We start from the raw sequence: 15696 nt of genomic DNA on the forward strand, positions 1-15696 counted from the left end.
TGAGGGATATAGGAGAAAAAAAGGATAACATCACATGCTTTATTTTTATACAGGTAGAAAGGATAGCGTTTTCATTTAGTAAAACAAGCATCAACTTTGAGGCTATAGTCAAATGGATTTTTTATTTGTTTTTTGAAGTTGAAGAATTGACAGCCTCTTCTTTCTGATCCCTATCTGGGTAAGCGAATGGGAAAGACTAAGAGCGCCCTCTGTTGGCACCAGCAGGAAGCTTGAGCCATTCCAGTCCACCTATGTGCAGAAAACCTCCCTCCAACTCTTTTTATTTAATTATATTTTTATTATCTTTAAGTAGTTGTACAAGGGAGTTATCGTTTAGCAAATCCATCATCCTCCCTCCTCCCTTCCAACCCAGTCCTGCTCCTCGATTTTCTTATTTCCAAAGGACATGCATTGAAAACTAGACTTTATTCTCCCCTTTTTTCTCTTTCATTGTAGGGCCCCTCCCTTGTATGTCTCTTGTCATGTCTCTCAAGTTCTAGTTTCTTGGTATTCATGTTGTTGGACTCTGAGTTAGTTTTCCTAAGGAATTACAGCATTTCACTAGTCCCCTGCAAATACCATATTTTGCCAACTCAAGTCTTTAATCACAATAACAGTCAGTGCCTCTTTTTCCTCTGTCTCTGTGGTCACTTTCAGATCTGATTGTCACCTGGCTCGTGTGATGTGGAAAATCTGTACATTTAAATAATTAATCACAGAATTCACACCAAATTTTGGGTTTGGAAGCCCATCTTTCTTATGGCGGACACTCACAACAGAAACAGATTGGTTTTGGTGGGTGTTGAGAGACTGCATGCGCAACTCATTCATATACATAGAAGTATGATTTATTTGTTAGACATGAGAGTAAAGTTGTTGGTAGGAAGTTATAAGTGTCAGAGGTTTAAAAGATAATCCTAGATTTTCCGGTAGAAATTCGGGAGTCATCAAATTTGGATGGTGTTTAATATCATAGGGCAAATGAGCTCACACAAGGCCTAAGAGTAGAGCTGAGAGATCATCTATCTCCTGAGCCATGGATTGCCAGTAATTAGAGGGTGAGAGATGAGCTAGAGCCAGCAAAAACAGCCAAGGCTGGGTGTGCATTTTGTGAACGAGAAAGATGGTATCCAGTTATGGTCTCTGATTAGGTGTCTGTTAGTGAGTAGGCAGATAAAGAAAATGTAGTGCAGGGGCTGGGAAGGTGGCTCAGTGGTAGAGCGCTTGGCTTGCATGCATGAGGCCCTGGGTTTGATTCCTCAGCACCACATAAACAAAAAGAAAAAAGCCGGAAGTGGTGCTGTGGCTCAAGTGGTAGAGCGCTAGCCTTGAGCTGAAGAGCTGAGGGACAGCGCCCAGGCCCAGAGTTCAGGCCCCATGACCGGACACCCCCCCCCCACAAAAAAAGAAAATGTAGTGTGTATACACAATAGAGTTTATTCAACCAGAAAGAATAAATTTATGCCATTTTTAGGAAAGTGGACAGAACTGGAGGTCATTATGTTCAATGAAATAAGCCAATTTATAAAGACAAATTACCATGTTCTCTCTTCTATGTGGAATTTGGGGAGAATTATACATAAAATAAGGCTGAGCATGTAATCAAGTTACTCGAGAAGTAGAGATAAAGAGGATCATGATTTTTGGACAGTTCAAGCAAAAATGGTAGTGAGACCTCATCTCAACGAACAAGTTGTGCATGGTGGTTTGTATCTGTAATCCCACCTACACAGAAGGAGTAGGTAGGAGGGCTGTGGTTAAAACCTGTCCAGGTCAAAAACACAAGCTCTTACACACACACACACACACACACACACACACACACCAGCTAAATCAATAAGGGGTAGAAATATGGCTCAGGTAGTTGAATGTTTGCCTAGCAAGTATGAGATCCTCAGTTCAAAGCTTAGTGTTGTCAAATAACGAAAGGACTTGAAAATAAAAGAGATTTTTGGGGGGCTTAGGAGGGGAAAAATGGAAGAGGAATAAAGCCAGTAACAGAGGGGGTTAATATGATACAAGTACATTTTACATGAATTATCAAATATCACAACGAAGCCCCTATTTTGTACAACTACTATATGCTAATTAAAAATCAACGATTCTTGAAATGCAAAGATTGGTTTTGAATATACCACTGTCCATTTGTTACCAGGAAAGAGAGGTAGAAGAGTCAAGGTTAGTGGTCAATGCTAAGAGGTTAGAGGGGTGACGCAAAGAGCCACAAGCCAAGGCATGCAGGTGATCTCTGGGGTGGTCCCCCAGGCCTTCCAGAAGACGTGCACACACTTGCTTGACTTGATCTCAGCAAGGCTCATCTCCTGAACGGAAACCCAAGGCATTTATTTTAAGCTACCAAGTGTGTGGCTACTTCTTACAGCAGCAGTTGCAAACTAATACCACAGGACACCCATCTGCAGTAGTAATGGCTGGCGAGAACACGTTTCTGACTCAATAAGAACACAAGGACAAGAGGCAGACCGTGGACATTTTCATCTTTGAAGTGGGCTTTGCAGCTACTAGGAAGGGGAAAGAATTCATGGTAAATTCCCTTGTTCAGGGAATGCTCTAGAACATAGATTCTCACATTTTTCTTCCAAAGACAGCATATCCTGTCATTTTGTGGTTGTTCTCTAGAAGGTGATTTTATTTTTATATATTCTTCAAAGTCATCACAAAATGAGGCCAAAGAGAAGCGTTCATATAGTAATACACTATATATGCCACATATATGAGAGTTTAAATCCATCTATTTTATAGTGTTTCAGATAATACAGGGATCCATAATGGATTTTGGTCTTAAAGGATGCATAATCAACACATTCGAAATTGTGTCTTCACATAATTGAGTTTAACATAAAGAAACATAAAGTGGAATAGACTAATGGAGAATGGAGAAAATAAATGGGAGAATATGGTCCATATTTACTAATAACAGTCCTCTGAATATCCTTATACCTGCACTTGGGACCATTATCCCAGGCACCGTGTGTAAAACACACTGGAGAGCAACAAGACGTGATGGAAGGATTCAGTAGCAGGCAATTGAGATCACCCAAGAGCTGACGTGGTGGAAATGGCAAAGGGAAAAGGCCTAGATCCAAAGTCAAGGAATGAATGTTCAGCCCTGGCAAATCACCAGGCAAAGAAACCCCACACATAGCCTTTGCTTGATGTTTGGAGTAATTAGTGAATGAAAAAGAAAAGTAGTAGGAAGGGAAAAGAGGAAAGGGCAGGGAAAAGTTTCAAGCTAAAGTAAATTTAAGTGGCAAGCCAGATGTTTCACAAGCTAATTAAACGGTGATAAAAGAAGGAAGACAGTAAATTGAGGGAAGCGTGTAATGGAAACGAAAGGTCACACGTGTAGAGTGGATGATGAATCTGGCCTTGGGTATGAATACTGGGGAGGTTGTAGCTCATTTTACTGGGTCCCTGAGCCTCACCTTCTATGTGATACCTGAATCCTCACTGTTTCCCTTAACCTTATTACTATTTTTAATCCATCTATCATTGCACCTTTGTCTCTTTTTGATCATTTTAGTTGTTTTTAATTTGTTCTTGGTTTCCGTTATATCATTCTTTCCTGCTCCCTTTTCCTGTTGGTGAAATTTTCCCCTTACGATTCTACATGCTTCCTTTGATCACACTTATTATTTACACAAATCAATCTTCTCAGAGAAGGGAGAAGCTGTCTGTCCCTGGACCAGTGCGCTGCTGTCACAAAGGAATCTCAGGCTGGTAAATAATTGCTGGGTTTGCTGAATTACTGCAAATAATCAAACCGTCAGAGTCTCCAGTGTGTAATATTTCAGAGTCACTTCGGCATTTCTAAGTGGCTCGCAGGAGTCTGAGCTTTCCTAGTCTGGGGTACGCTCCAGGACTTCTAGCGATTGAGGACTTCCATATCATGTTGCAAGGAAATACAAATGACCAATGAACATCTCATTTGAAGACACTCAGCCTCATTAATGACAAGAGTCATGTAGATTTCTCAGTTACATTGAAATAGTTTATACCTGTGGAATTGGAAAATTTGTTTAAAACAATCTGAAAGTCTGAAACCCTCCCAGTGATCCAGCACCAATGGGTATTAGTGCACATTATAGGTAAGAAAGGCAGAAAAGAATAAGCTGGAAATTATTTTGTAATTTTCCAGCAAATTTGAAATGCACATACCTTGTAAGACAAGCATAATCCCTAGGTAAATGGCCCAAAGAACTGCTAGGAAATGTGGACTAGATGTTTACTACAATAGTATTATTCTAACAAAAAGAATAACATAAAATAAGAGCAAGTCTAGAAGCATGTGATTTTAGACTTTCATCAGTATATTTCATTAGATATTTCTGAAGCAGCACAGACCTGGAGAATAGGTATACAGAAAAATAGAGGTAGGGTAAGCAGATAAATGTGGATGTTGGCTATTTCTAGGAGTAGGGGATATTAGCTAAGAGTTGTAAACTGAGGGTTCAATTGATTTTATAATTTCTCTTTGTTCTGATGAGTATAACAAGGAGAAATTATAGCAATATGATACATCATTATTTTATCATTCTTTATATTTTTGATGAATTTCTAGAAAAAATCTAATAGTTTAACTAATATAGTTATCCTTCCTCTTTCCCTAACTCACCTGAATACATGAAAGTAGACTGCTTGAGTCATTTTTGGATGGAATAGTTCTAGAATGTGGTGTAACTTCGAGGTCATGGTCACCCAAGTTCTTGGCTCAGTTGTCACGGGCATGTAGCCCTTCATTTGCGGCTTCATTAGCACAAGGGAGACATAGCCATGTGAGAGGATGCAAGGTGGCAGAAATGAAAAGTCTGGAACTTTCCCTCTAAGGAAACACGTAGGGTGGATAGCATTGTTAGACTTCAAAAATGATACCCAATACTTATGTGCCCTAATTAACTTGTACCCTTGCGGTTTCTCAGTGATCATAAGTGTTCAAAGGAGAGGTTCTTTATAATTATCATGAACTAAATATTTATGGAACTTGGTAACCACAAACCAGTAATTTACCAGTTACTCATCCCATATTAGTTAAATTCTTGTAAATTTTGAAGTTGGACACTTAATCATTCAGGAAATTCACTTAAAATGATACACCTGGTCCCCACCCTTGAGGAACTAATAGTATAATGTTTTAAATTATAATTGCTGTGCCTAGTTAACCTGGGAATACAATACCTTCAAAGAGAGAATTAATATTCACAGGATAAAAATGCAGAAAGGCAGATGGTAATTAAAGCATGGAACTGTTTCAGAGAGAGAGACAATGTCAAAAGGAAGGACATTTGTCAAATGCCAAGTAGCCATATTTGACAGGAATATGGCAAATTAGTGTGAATAGCAGACATCAAAATATATCTGGATGTTGGCCAGATGAATAACCACCTAAGTGTAAGCTACAGTACATACAGACCTATTTCCTGAAACACAAATAAGTATAGAAATAGGGATATCCATGTAAGATTGTCAAAATATTTATGTCCTGTATGTAGTAACCAGTGTCCCCAAACAGCTTTTAATTGTTTTTGGCTCTTGAGTAAATAGTTAAGCTGACTCATAATTAAGATAAATTATAAAAATTTGAACAACCTCATGCACTCTGGGAAGGCAATAATGGATTGACATAGAAGAAAACAATACATAACAAAGGTTCTGAGAAAAACTGGTTAAATAAAAGAGTATTAGCAGAAATTGATTTTAAATATACTAATGGTCAATTGATGAAAATTAAAGTGTAACTACTAAGGATGCAGGAAAAAGAAACTACTAGAAAAATTCACAACATGTCCCTCCCCCACAGTATAACCCCTGCTTTCACTATATTTGATGTCGGTATAATTTGTGGAGGAGATGGGGAAAACAAGTCGTTTAAGGATACAGGTGGACCCATTGCAACTATGAGAAGTATAAGTTGTCATGTCGAAAACGAACTTTACAACTTTGGTGCGGGGGTGGGGGGGTAGGGGGGGGTAAGGGGTGGAGGGGTAAGGGGGGGGGGGGTTTGGGTGGAGGGGGGTGGGGGGAGAGGCTGGGAAGAGATGTGAAGGGTAAACAAAGGAGGAGGCTGCAATGCTTGATAAGAAATGTACTCATTATCTTGCCCATATAATTGTAACCCCTCTGTACAGTATGTTCACAAAGAATTAAAATTAAAATTAAAAAAAAAGAAAAATTCACAACATGTAATATACAAAAGTCAAAACAAAACTCACTGGTTTCTTGATACATAAAAATGTTTCTTAGCAAAAAGAAAAAGAATATTAGGTCACAATAGTGAAATTGCCACAAGGTATCAATACAAATATGAATAGTCATAAATACAAACAGGAATAAATTGAAATATAGATATGAATAAGTATGTGAATACTCCATAAATGAGAATATCAGGTAATGTAAACATGAGTGTTAAGTATGTTTATTTGAAGACTTACAAAGGAAATGAATACACACACATTGTTTTCTGGGACATGATTAGCAAAGATTAACAAAGTGGTCAATCAGGGAAAATGTAATGGGTACAACAGTAGTGTTATCTTGTTAATGACAGTGTTACCTGATGTAATTGTCTTCAATTTGACCACATTTATCAACAGCTTTTAATCTAATTAACTCTATGTTTAGATAATCTGCATGCTTAAATGTGATAGCAGAGGTAAATAAACTATGCTAGTTTATATTTATTTGCAAAGATTGGGTTTGAACTTATGGTGCTACATCACCACACCTCCAGACTTGCTTTTTGCTATGTTAGAGATGGAGTCTTATGGCTTTTTCTATGAAGGCTAATTCTAAACTACAACTCTCTGGATCTCTGCCTTCTGAGTAGCTAGGATTGCAGGTAGGAGCCACTGTCTCCCAGCAAACTATTCTAATTTTATATAAGACACTACTATATAATCATAACACACAAAAACAAAGAAGATAAACATCCTTAGGTCTTATTTAAAAGTATGAAATGAATACATAACACTTCAATAGTAGCTAGATGATCATTTTCTGTACTTTTTTTGAATTACCTATAAAACAGGCAATTGTGCTTTCTAATAGAAAAAAAAAGGTATATGGAATCAGATTCCTCACAAATGAATGACAAAGTTATAAAAGAAGTAGGACAGTACATTGGGGGCATTAAATAAGAAATTAAAGTTTATAAAGATTTAAAATGACACAATGAATCTGTTTTATGAATGAATGCATGGGTTTCCTTTGACTTTTTAAATAGTGGCTTCAGAAAATTGCTTTAACACATGTACAAAAGAAATCCCAGAAAGCTTAGATATCTTATATATTATTTATATCAGTATGTGTTCCAGGTGATTTGTTGGTTAGAAGCCCATTTGAAATGAATGTATTTTCTGGTTTCACATAGGTTTTTTGGTTTGGAGCAGACAGAGAATTTGTGCTGTCCAGTCATGTTTGGTTTTAGAATCTGAAGATTGTTTAAATCCTTGGAGATGGTTTCCCCATCTGTTATATTGAACATAATATTTTTACAGTAGATCACGTGCTCACCAGAGCGCCTTACAGTAGTGTTCTTCATTTAACAACCAAATGTTTTCACAGAGAAGCAATGACTTACATATAGATGCTCCTAGATCTACAGTGGGTTTATGGCTTGCTAAACCCATTATACATTGAAAATAATGTAGATCAAAATGCATTTAATGTCTAACCTACCATAGCTTAGACTAGCTTGCTATAAACATGCTCAGGACATTGTATGGGGTCATCCATGCATGCTCATGATCACGTGACTGCTGAAGCTGCCTCTCACTGTCCCTGGTCAGCATCTACACTTGCCTAGGACAAGTGTTCTACTTTCACATCATCCTCAAGTTGAAACCTCATGAGTTGACTCACTTTAAGTCAGGGACTATATGTGTTATCGTATTGTATGTTATACGTATAAACTATTAGTGAGTGTGGGTATTCTATTTCATTCCAGACTCAATACTTTGGTACATAGGTGTATAATAAAGCTTCATTTATTAAAAGTGTTTTACTTCTATTATTATGTTTATCAATATTTTTCTCACTTTTTCCAAAACTGTTTTTTTTCAAAAATCCTATTCTTCTATGTGCCCTAATGGAGAAATTATGAAATATTGATGGCATTATCAAGTTAATATAGCAAGTGAAGAGAATCAAAGTTGATTTACCCCCCTTGGGCTCTCTCTGGTCAAGAAATGCAAATGGTCTCAAAATCAATGCTCTATGAGCTACAGGTTTCATTTTGTTATACCATTATGAATTCTTTGAAATGTTGGCATTTCAGAGATTTACACCTAGTTCTATAATTGTGGTTTATACATTAACTTTTCTGAGACATTTTAAAAATGATTCAGAAACAGAACGTCATCAGTACTTCTTTAAAAATATTTTATAATCTTTAAGTAGTTGTACAAAGGACTTGCCATTTAACACAATATTTAATAAGTATCTTGATCAATGACACATTTATTTCTTTTGTAGTTAAAGCAAATGAAGCTCAAGCAATGTCATGAGAAATCTAGATATAGTCTAGTTGCTATACTTTAATGCCACATGGCTCATAGCTGATTTCAATTGGCAATCAGTCGTTTCAACAAAGAAATATCCCTAAGCACTTGCCTTTTCTCTAGGGAGTAATGCTTCAATTTCTGATATCAAAGTGGAAGTTGAAATTTAAGGACAGAACAAAACGGCTTATTGCATGAGCACTTAGGAAAGACCATAAAGTTTAATGTTCCGATTTAGGTTTGAGGATTGAGATAAACTTTCATGCTTGTCATGAATTTAATTTTGATTCAGAATGGTTTGTCTGATGAATCAGCAGAGAAACAAGGAGGAAGACAGACAGAAGTTCAAGGTTAAACAGTGGCTGGGCTAAGGAGTATGACTACCAGTGCCAACTTTGTTCCCTCCTGGGACAAAGGAAGTTCAATAATCTCAACATCTCTCACGAGATGAGCAATTACAAAGCCAGGATTAGAATCCATGGAGGCTGAGGTTGAGAAAGGAGAAAACAATTGACCCCGGGTGCCAGGCTTACCTAGCATACTTTTGCTAGGCCACAGGTACATTCACTAGTTTATTGCATATTTTAGTTATGTCATCAAGCCTTTAACATGGAACTTCCAGTCTAATCAAGAGGCAAATGGACATCAACACACATATGTGGAAAGGTATCTCATGTTTGTGGGTTGGAAAAAAAATGTCATGAAAAGTCAATGTTACTCAATGTGATCTAAGGAAAAAAAATCCCTATCAAAATTCCAATGCCATTCTTCATGGAAATAGAAACAAAAAAAATTTGTGTGAAACCACCACAAAAGGCTCCAATTACCTAAAATAATTTGGAGGTAAACAGAACAAAGGACCATAGTTCCTAATTTCAAAATTGATTCAGAGTTATAGTAACCAGATCAGTGTGATACTGGCATAAAAAGCAATATGATGATCAATGGGACAGCAAGAAAGCCAGTTAAAACCCACAAACCATGGACAATTGATTTCTGACAAAGGTGCGGTGCACCCAAGATGGAAAAGAGCTGTCTCTTGAATAAAGAAGAAAACTTGGAGAAAACTGAGTATTGACACAAAGAACCATGAAAATTCAGCTTTAGCACAAGCAGTATACGTGGTTTACCACAAAATGGATTCAAGGCTTAAGCAGAAGACCTAAAACGATAAACCTACTAAAAGAAAACATAGAGAAGCTCCATGACTTTTGATATGACCCCAAAACACACACTACAAGAACAAAAATAGACAAATTGGATAACACAAAACAAAAAACCCCGAAACTTCTGTACAACAAGGGAAACAATTAACAGAGTAAGAAAAAAATCCTACACCTTTGGAAAAATATTTGCAAATTACAGATATGATAAGGAGCTAATATTAAAAATAGAAGAGCAATACAGACAAGTCAATAGTAGGAAAAGAAATATTCCTATTTTAAAAATAGCAAAGGATCAAAAGATACAAATAGCTCACAGGTCTATGGAAAAAAAATTCAGTATCACTTATCCTCAGGGAAAGACTGAAATTGTAGTGAGATATCACCTCATGCCCATTAGAATAACTATTATAAAAAAGAAACATAATAAGGATTGATAAGGATGTGGAGAAAAGGGAGATGTAAATTAATATAGATATTTTGAAAAACAGTTTGGAGGTTCTTCAAGAAACTAAAAACAGAATTAGTATATAATCCAGCCATTTTACTTATAGGTAAGAGGTCAGAGAATTGAAGTTTATACTTCAATTCAATATACTACAGTGTCTAGGAGGTCCATATTTCCAAGAAGACATATTGGCTTCTGCATTGTGGTGAAGGCAGATCTACTGATAATTTGGAGGTACACATCAGTAGCTCCTAAAAAGTGGGTGGCCTACAAAATGAATGAAGAAGGTTCTTTAAAGTCATGTTTTCTTTATTCTCTACTACAATGTCACTCTGTCAAACAGAGACATCAACTCTCTGATTAATAGTAAACATCACTGCAGTTTTACATATTGTATCATGTAAACTTTTTCTGTGAGAAGTAAAAAAGTACTCCAGACTATTATTTTATTTTTAGTTATTTGTGATTTAACAGATCATGATTCATCAAAAACAATGACAATGAAATATAGCCTACAGCAAGACATAATATCCTAAGAAGCAGACAAGATTTACTTTGGATATTCCTTCATTCATTTATGAACTAATAAACTTCATCTCCTATTATTGCTTCAGTTAAAACCATTTTAATACTTTATTTTCCTTGTGATCCAATACAGCCACTGACTTTGGTTAGTAAATTTTACTCACTAATCACCTAAATTTCTCTTAATCCAGTAATCTTAGTATTGTCTTATCTTTGGACAAATTTTGAAATTAGTCAACACTGTAATCCTTCTGTTTGCTTAGCCATAGACATCTGCAGTATTCATAATCAAGGAGTGGCTTACAGGCTTCTTCGGAAGCAGAAACTAAATTCCTAACCTGTGAGAAATCAAAGTTCAGTAATTTCAAGCAAGATGCACGAAAGAAGGAAGGGAAGAGCTGGCTTATATCTTCCCAGGTGTGCAGCATCCTGCATACGAGTGAGATCATTTAAAAGGCACCAGGCATTCTTATTTATTTTTTCTCCACCTAACATAAATGGTGCAATCTCAGGTTGAAGTTTTCTCTGGAAGATGACTTACTAATTGTAAGTAAGTGCACACTGATTGATTTAGTGTAAATCTGGTATTTCCTTATTTCTCACAAAGACAGTACAGCCATTTTTTTTTTGGAGCCGCATTTGAGATTCAGCACCCTCAAAATGATTGAAAAGCAGCAGCAGCAGCATACCATGAATCTTCAACAAAGTGATGCTGACTTGGTGAGTATTGCACATAAGGTATAAGAGCGCTCGTGTCTACTACTTTTGCTGTCAACATTCAATCATCCTTTAAGAAAATTGTGTGTGAGTGTGTGTGTGTTCTGCAGGATGAACAGTATCAGTATTGTAGTACTGAGGCAATCGAGAAGTATTCAGGACAGGTTTTCACATCGCTAGCACTAGACGCTGTCCAAATTTTGATATGTAAATCAAAAGCCTATAGTACAATAAGGTATACAACACTTGGGTGAATTTGAAACGTCATGCACCTAGCAAGTATTAATGATTTGTTATTTTTTTCTATATATTTTTCCCAATGAAAATACATCCATCTAATTGCTTATATTTGAAGTAATAATGGTGGAGAATATTTCCTGGGTTTCTGTGTTTAAGATATACTACTCTACTGGTGTGCAGATCACCCATTTTTAGAATCAGGTGAACAAGGCCATAAAGATCTCATTCATCATTCAATGAATGTCTCCATATTTATAAAATGAGCTGGTATCAGTCTGAAACCAAATTCAGGTTTCTTATGTATATATTCCTTTATAAGAAATTGCTTTTCAAAACATTTGACTACTATGTTCCTACCAAAGGAAAATTAATTCTATGACTAATTTTAAGGTTGTAGAGAAAATAAAACAAGATACGATTTGATATCAAAATTGTTTTGTAACTTCTTGAACTTCATATTTGCGATCTGTTTGGGTTTCAACAAGTAGAGGACAATAAACTCAACTTTTACCCCATACTCCAAAGAAAATTAGAAAATGCATTACTTCAACATTATATGTACATTACTTTTTCACAATAATACCTTGAATATGGCTTATGATGTTCCTTACAATAATGAAAACCCGTGTGCTACTATGTGTGCCAAGTGCTAAATAAACAGACAGCAAGAGAAAGTTCTGAGATTGTAAACAAAATGAAGGAATGATTAGAACTTTCCACTTTTCAATATTTGGATAGGCAACTGGAAACTTAGAGCATCAAAATTAGAGGCTCAACATGCTTTTTTGGGATAGTTCTTATGTGAGTATTCTATGCTTATTTTAGAGAGTTTGGAGAACACGGAAAATTTCAGAGAAGAAAAGGAACAAATCACTCATCATCCTGTCCAGAGAGAATCACAACTGATACTGCTTTCCCTCATGTAATCTATTTCCATCCTTTTGGTGGGCTTTTTTGACACACAAAATTCTTGTCACATTTCTTAACATTTCCTCCAGAAATCATACAAAAACACTAATTTAAATTCAGAAAACTGACAGGCTAGACTACTGGAAGTTTTCATTTTAGGAGATTTATTCACGTTACCTTTTCATTACTTGATAAAGTTTTATGGTTATCTTAACATGAATTCTATGGCATTTTGTATGCTTTGCTGTTTTATATATTTTATCACTATTGTGAATAAGCAACACACACATAATCCATAACACAATTGCTTTTATGAGTTTCTATCTCAGTTTGATGACTGGCCAAATTAATGACCTCTTATTGCTTTTGATAGGTTATTTGTTGGTTATTTGGGATTCTGTTAGTAGAAAAATCATATCATCTGCAAATAATGATTTTGTCTGTATGTTTTTCTGATTGATGCAAATAATGATTTTGTCTGTATGTTTTTCTGATTGGTGTACTCGGTCTAGTACTTCCAGGAAAACATCTCTCAGTAGAGGTAGGAGGCAATCTCTGCTTTTCTTTACTGAAGAGGAATGACCCAGTTACTTCCCTGGTAGATATGATACTGGCCATTCTTCTGATGCAAGTATTCCTTAGCATGCTTAGGGACTATTCTTTCTTTTTATTTGAAGTGTATTGAGACTTGTTTCTTTTATTTCCTTTTGTCAGGACTACATGCTAGATTTGTGAAATGATACCAGAGCATGTATTGAGATGATCACTTTATATTCCTTCTCTGATCATTTGACTTCGAACTTGTATTTGTATATTTTTATTTGTATATTGTATTTGTGTGTAGTTTCAGATTCTCTTTTGATTTCGTTATTTCTGCATTTAACTCTTGATGGGATCATATTTTATACTCGTATTCTTACATTGTAGGAGAGATTAAACTTTCATTTTGAAAAGAAAAATTTAATGTGTTTTTGTTTTAGTTTTTTTAAGAATCTTTTTTTACACAAGGTCTTGTTATATAGCCAGTCTTGCCTCAGAACTTCTCCTAGTGTTGGGATTACAGATGTGTGCCACCATACCCAGCTAAACGTTCCTCAATCTTAAAAATAGGAATTTGTCTGTTCATTTCTTTCTGTGCTTCTTTCTGTACAGCTGTCCATGAAGTCATGCTGCTGTTCAAATGAAGGAACTCACTGTGGTTGTAGATCCCACAATGTGATATTCCAGCCACAGATGGTAAGGTTTGGGAACGAGATGGACAGTGCCAGTCATTCTCTGTATTAAGGGAAAAACAGCCAGGCAGGCCTTCTCCATTAGCATCTCTGCAGGTCTCCTGAGAGCCCCAGCTCCTGCAGATATCAGGGGCCTACGGTCCCCAACAGTATAATGCTCCCTTCCATCTCTCTATGATCCTGCTCCACAGAAACACTGATTTTCTATTTTATTTATTTTTCTATTTTTTCTTCCCATTTTGTCTTATTATTTATGTATCAAATATCCAATGAAATTCTTTTTGTTTGTGTTTGACAGGTAAAAATTATTTAATGAATAATTTTAAGTGATTAAATCTCAATGTGTACTGTGAAATTACATTAAGAAAAAAAGAATGAAATAGTAACTCTCTGCCATTTTCTACGACCTGAAGATAACCAATCTAAATGCCTTAATATGTCCTTCTATTATTTTTCTACTCATTAGAACTAATTAGATAATTCAATTTATACTGAGATGTTAGTAGCTGATAATAATATAATATAGTCCTAAGGCAATACTTTAAAGACAAAGCCTTATTGCTTTAGTACAAAGGGAGAAATATTGGGGTATTTTTTCCTCATAAGTCTGTGCATTGTATGTGTGTAAAAGAGAGAAAGAGAGAGAAAAATTAAGGAGAAAGGAGACATTTGTATATTTATTGTGGCATTTGAAATAATGAACATATTAGTCTTCTAATTCAAATCTGTTAACCGTCACTCCCATGTAATCTGCTGGAGCAGTCACTTTTCATAAACCTTTGCAGGTTGCAGCAAATCCGTGTTCACTGTGGAAGACATTTCTGGCGTGTCTGCTGGCTTGTCTCGTTGCCACAGCCATTACAGCCCTGGTCTTTTATTTTGGCTATTTCGGTAAACCCACCAGCAACACCACCGTCATCGTTCACATAGATGCGAAGTCCAGCCCGGCCACTGACTGCATTGCTTCTACCCCTCCTCCTGCCCCACCAACCACATCACCTGCACCTGAGAGCTCACCCACACCTGAGAGCTCACCCACACCTGAGGAGAGCTCACCCACACCTGAGGAGAGCTCGCCCACACCTGAGGAGAGCTCATCACCACCCACCCCCCGGGACAACCGAAGCTCGTCTACCAATGCAGCAACATCGACTCCAACTACAACTAGCACCCTAACTACAGAACACGAGGCCATAATTGAAATTGATGATGACTATTTTTAGGCACTCAAAATCCTCCACCAGGCAGATGGCTACCCTGACCCTAAAGAAGACATGCTCCAGTTCTTCCAACATCTTTTTGCTGTGCCAGGGGGTTTGAAAGACTGTGACACAAGGGTAGGGGGAGGTAGTTCTTGCTCCTCTCGTTCAATCCTTGAGCCCACTGTGTGATCTCTGAGAAAAATAGGTCATCAGCATCAACTGAGATATCCTTGAAATGATGGCCCCTTGTTTCCAAGATTTTTGCCAAGTGCAGGGAACAATGAAAATGGGCGGATAGAGGAAGACTCAGGTAAGGGCCGCTAGAGGACCAGCAGCTTGCTTCTTACGAATACTAGAAACTGGCAAACTAGTGTTACCAAAAAAGAACTTGCACATACGGATACATCTTGGAATGCTGGTTGTACAGGGGCAAAATAAAGCTAACGATATCACTGCTTGTGTCCTCTAAGATATAAAACCTCTCCTTATAAAATATCTGCACACATTAAAGTACATGATGAACATCTCCCAAAGCTTTATGAAAATATTAAGCGATTTGTACATATTCAACAGGCAAGTGATTGTTCTGTTTGGAGGATTAATTCAGCAACTATGAACGCCATGCATACATTCTACTCCTTAAAATGTTTATTCGCTTTAATGACATTAATAGATTTACATAACCTAACCCCTGTTTTCGCTGTATTTGATGTCAGTGCCCTGCATCTTGTATATACACTTCTCTAG

General features: G+C 36.7%; 1 protein-coding gene across 1 annotated transcript; it reads left to right on the forward strand.

Annotated features, from left to right (window-relative positions):
• Positions 1–11309: 11309 nt before the first annotated feature.
• Positions 11310–14970, forward strand: Dynap (dynactin associated protein). Its single transcript, XM_013018890.1, has 3 exons — positions 11310–11369; positions 13668–13751; positions 14533–14970. Exons 1-3 carry the CDS (start codon positions 11310–11312, stop codon positions 14968–14970), a joined length of 582 nt encoding a protein of 193 aa, XP_012874344.1.
• The last annotated feature ends 726 nt before the right edge of the window (positions 14971–15696 follow it).

Source organism: Dipodomys ordii, unplaced genomic scaffold (assembly GCF_000151885.1).
Source record: "Dipodomys ordii isolate 6190 unplaced genomic scaffold, Dord_2.0 Scaffold43, whole genome shotgun sequence".
Lineage (NCBI taxonomy): Eukaryota > Metazoa > Chordata > Mammalia > Rodentia > Heteromyidae > Dipodomys > Dipodomys ordii.

Excerpts from the sequence above, each read along its gene's own strand:
- Dynap (XM_013018890.1), top strand. The coding sequence starts at position 11,310 with ATGATTGAAAAGCAGCAGCAGCAGCATACCATGAATCTTCAACAAAGT. Across the intron at positions 11,370-13,667 it reads AACAAAGTGATGCTGACTTG|CTGTCCATGAAGTCATGCTG; the intron begins GTGAGTATTGCA and ends CTTTCTGTACAG. Across the intron at positions 13,752-14,532 it reads TGATATTCCAGCCACAGATG|GTTGCAGCAAATCCGTGTTC; the intron begins GTAAGGTTTGGG and ends AAACCTTTGCAG.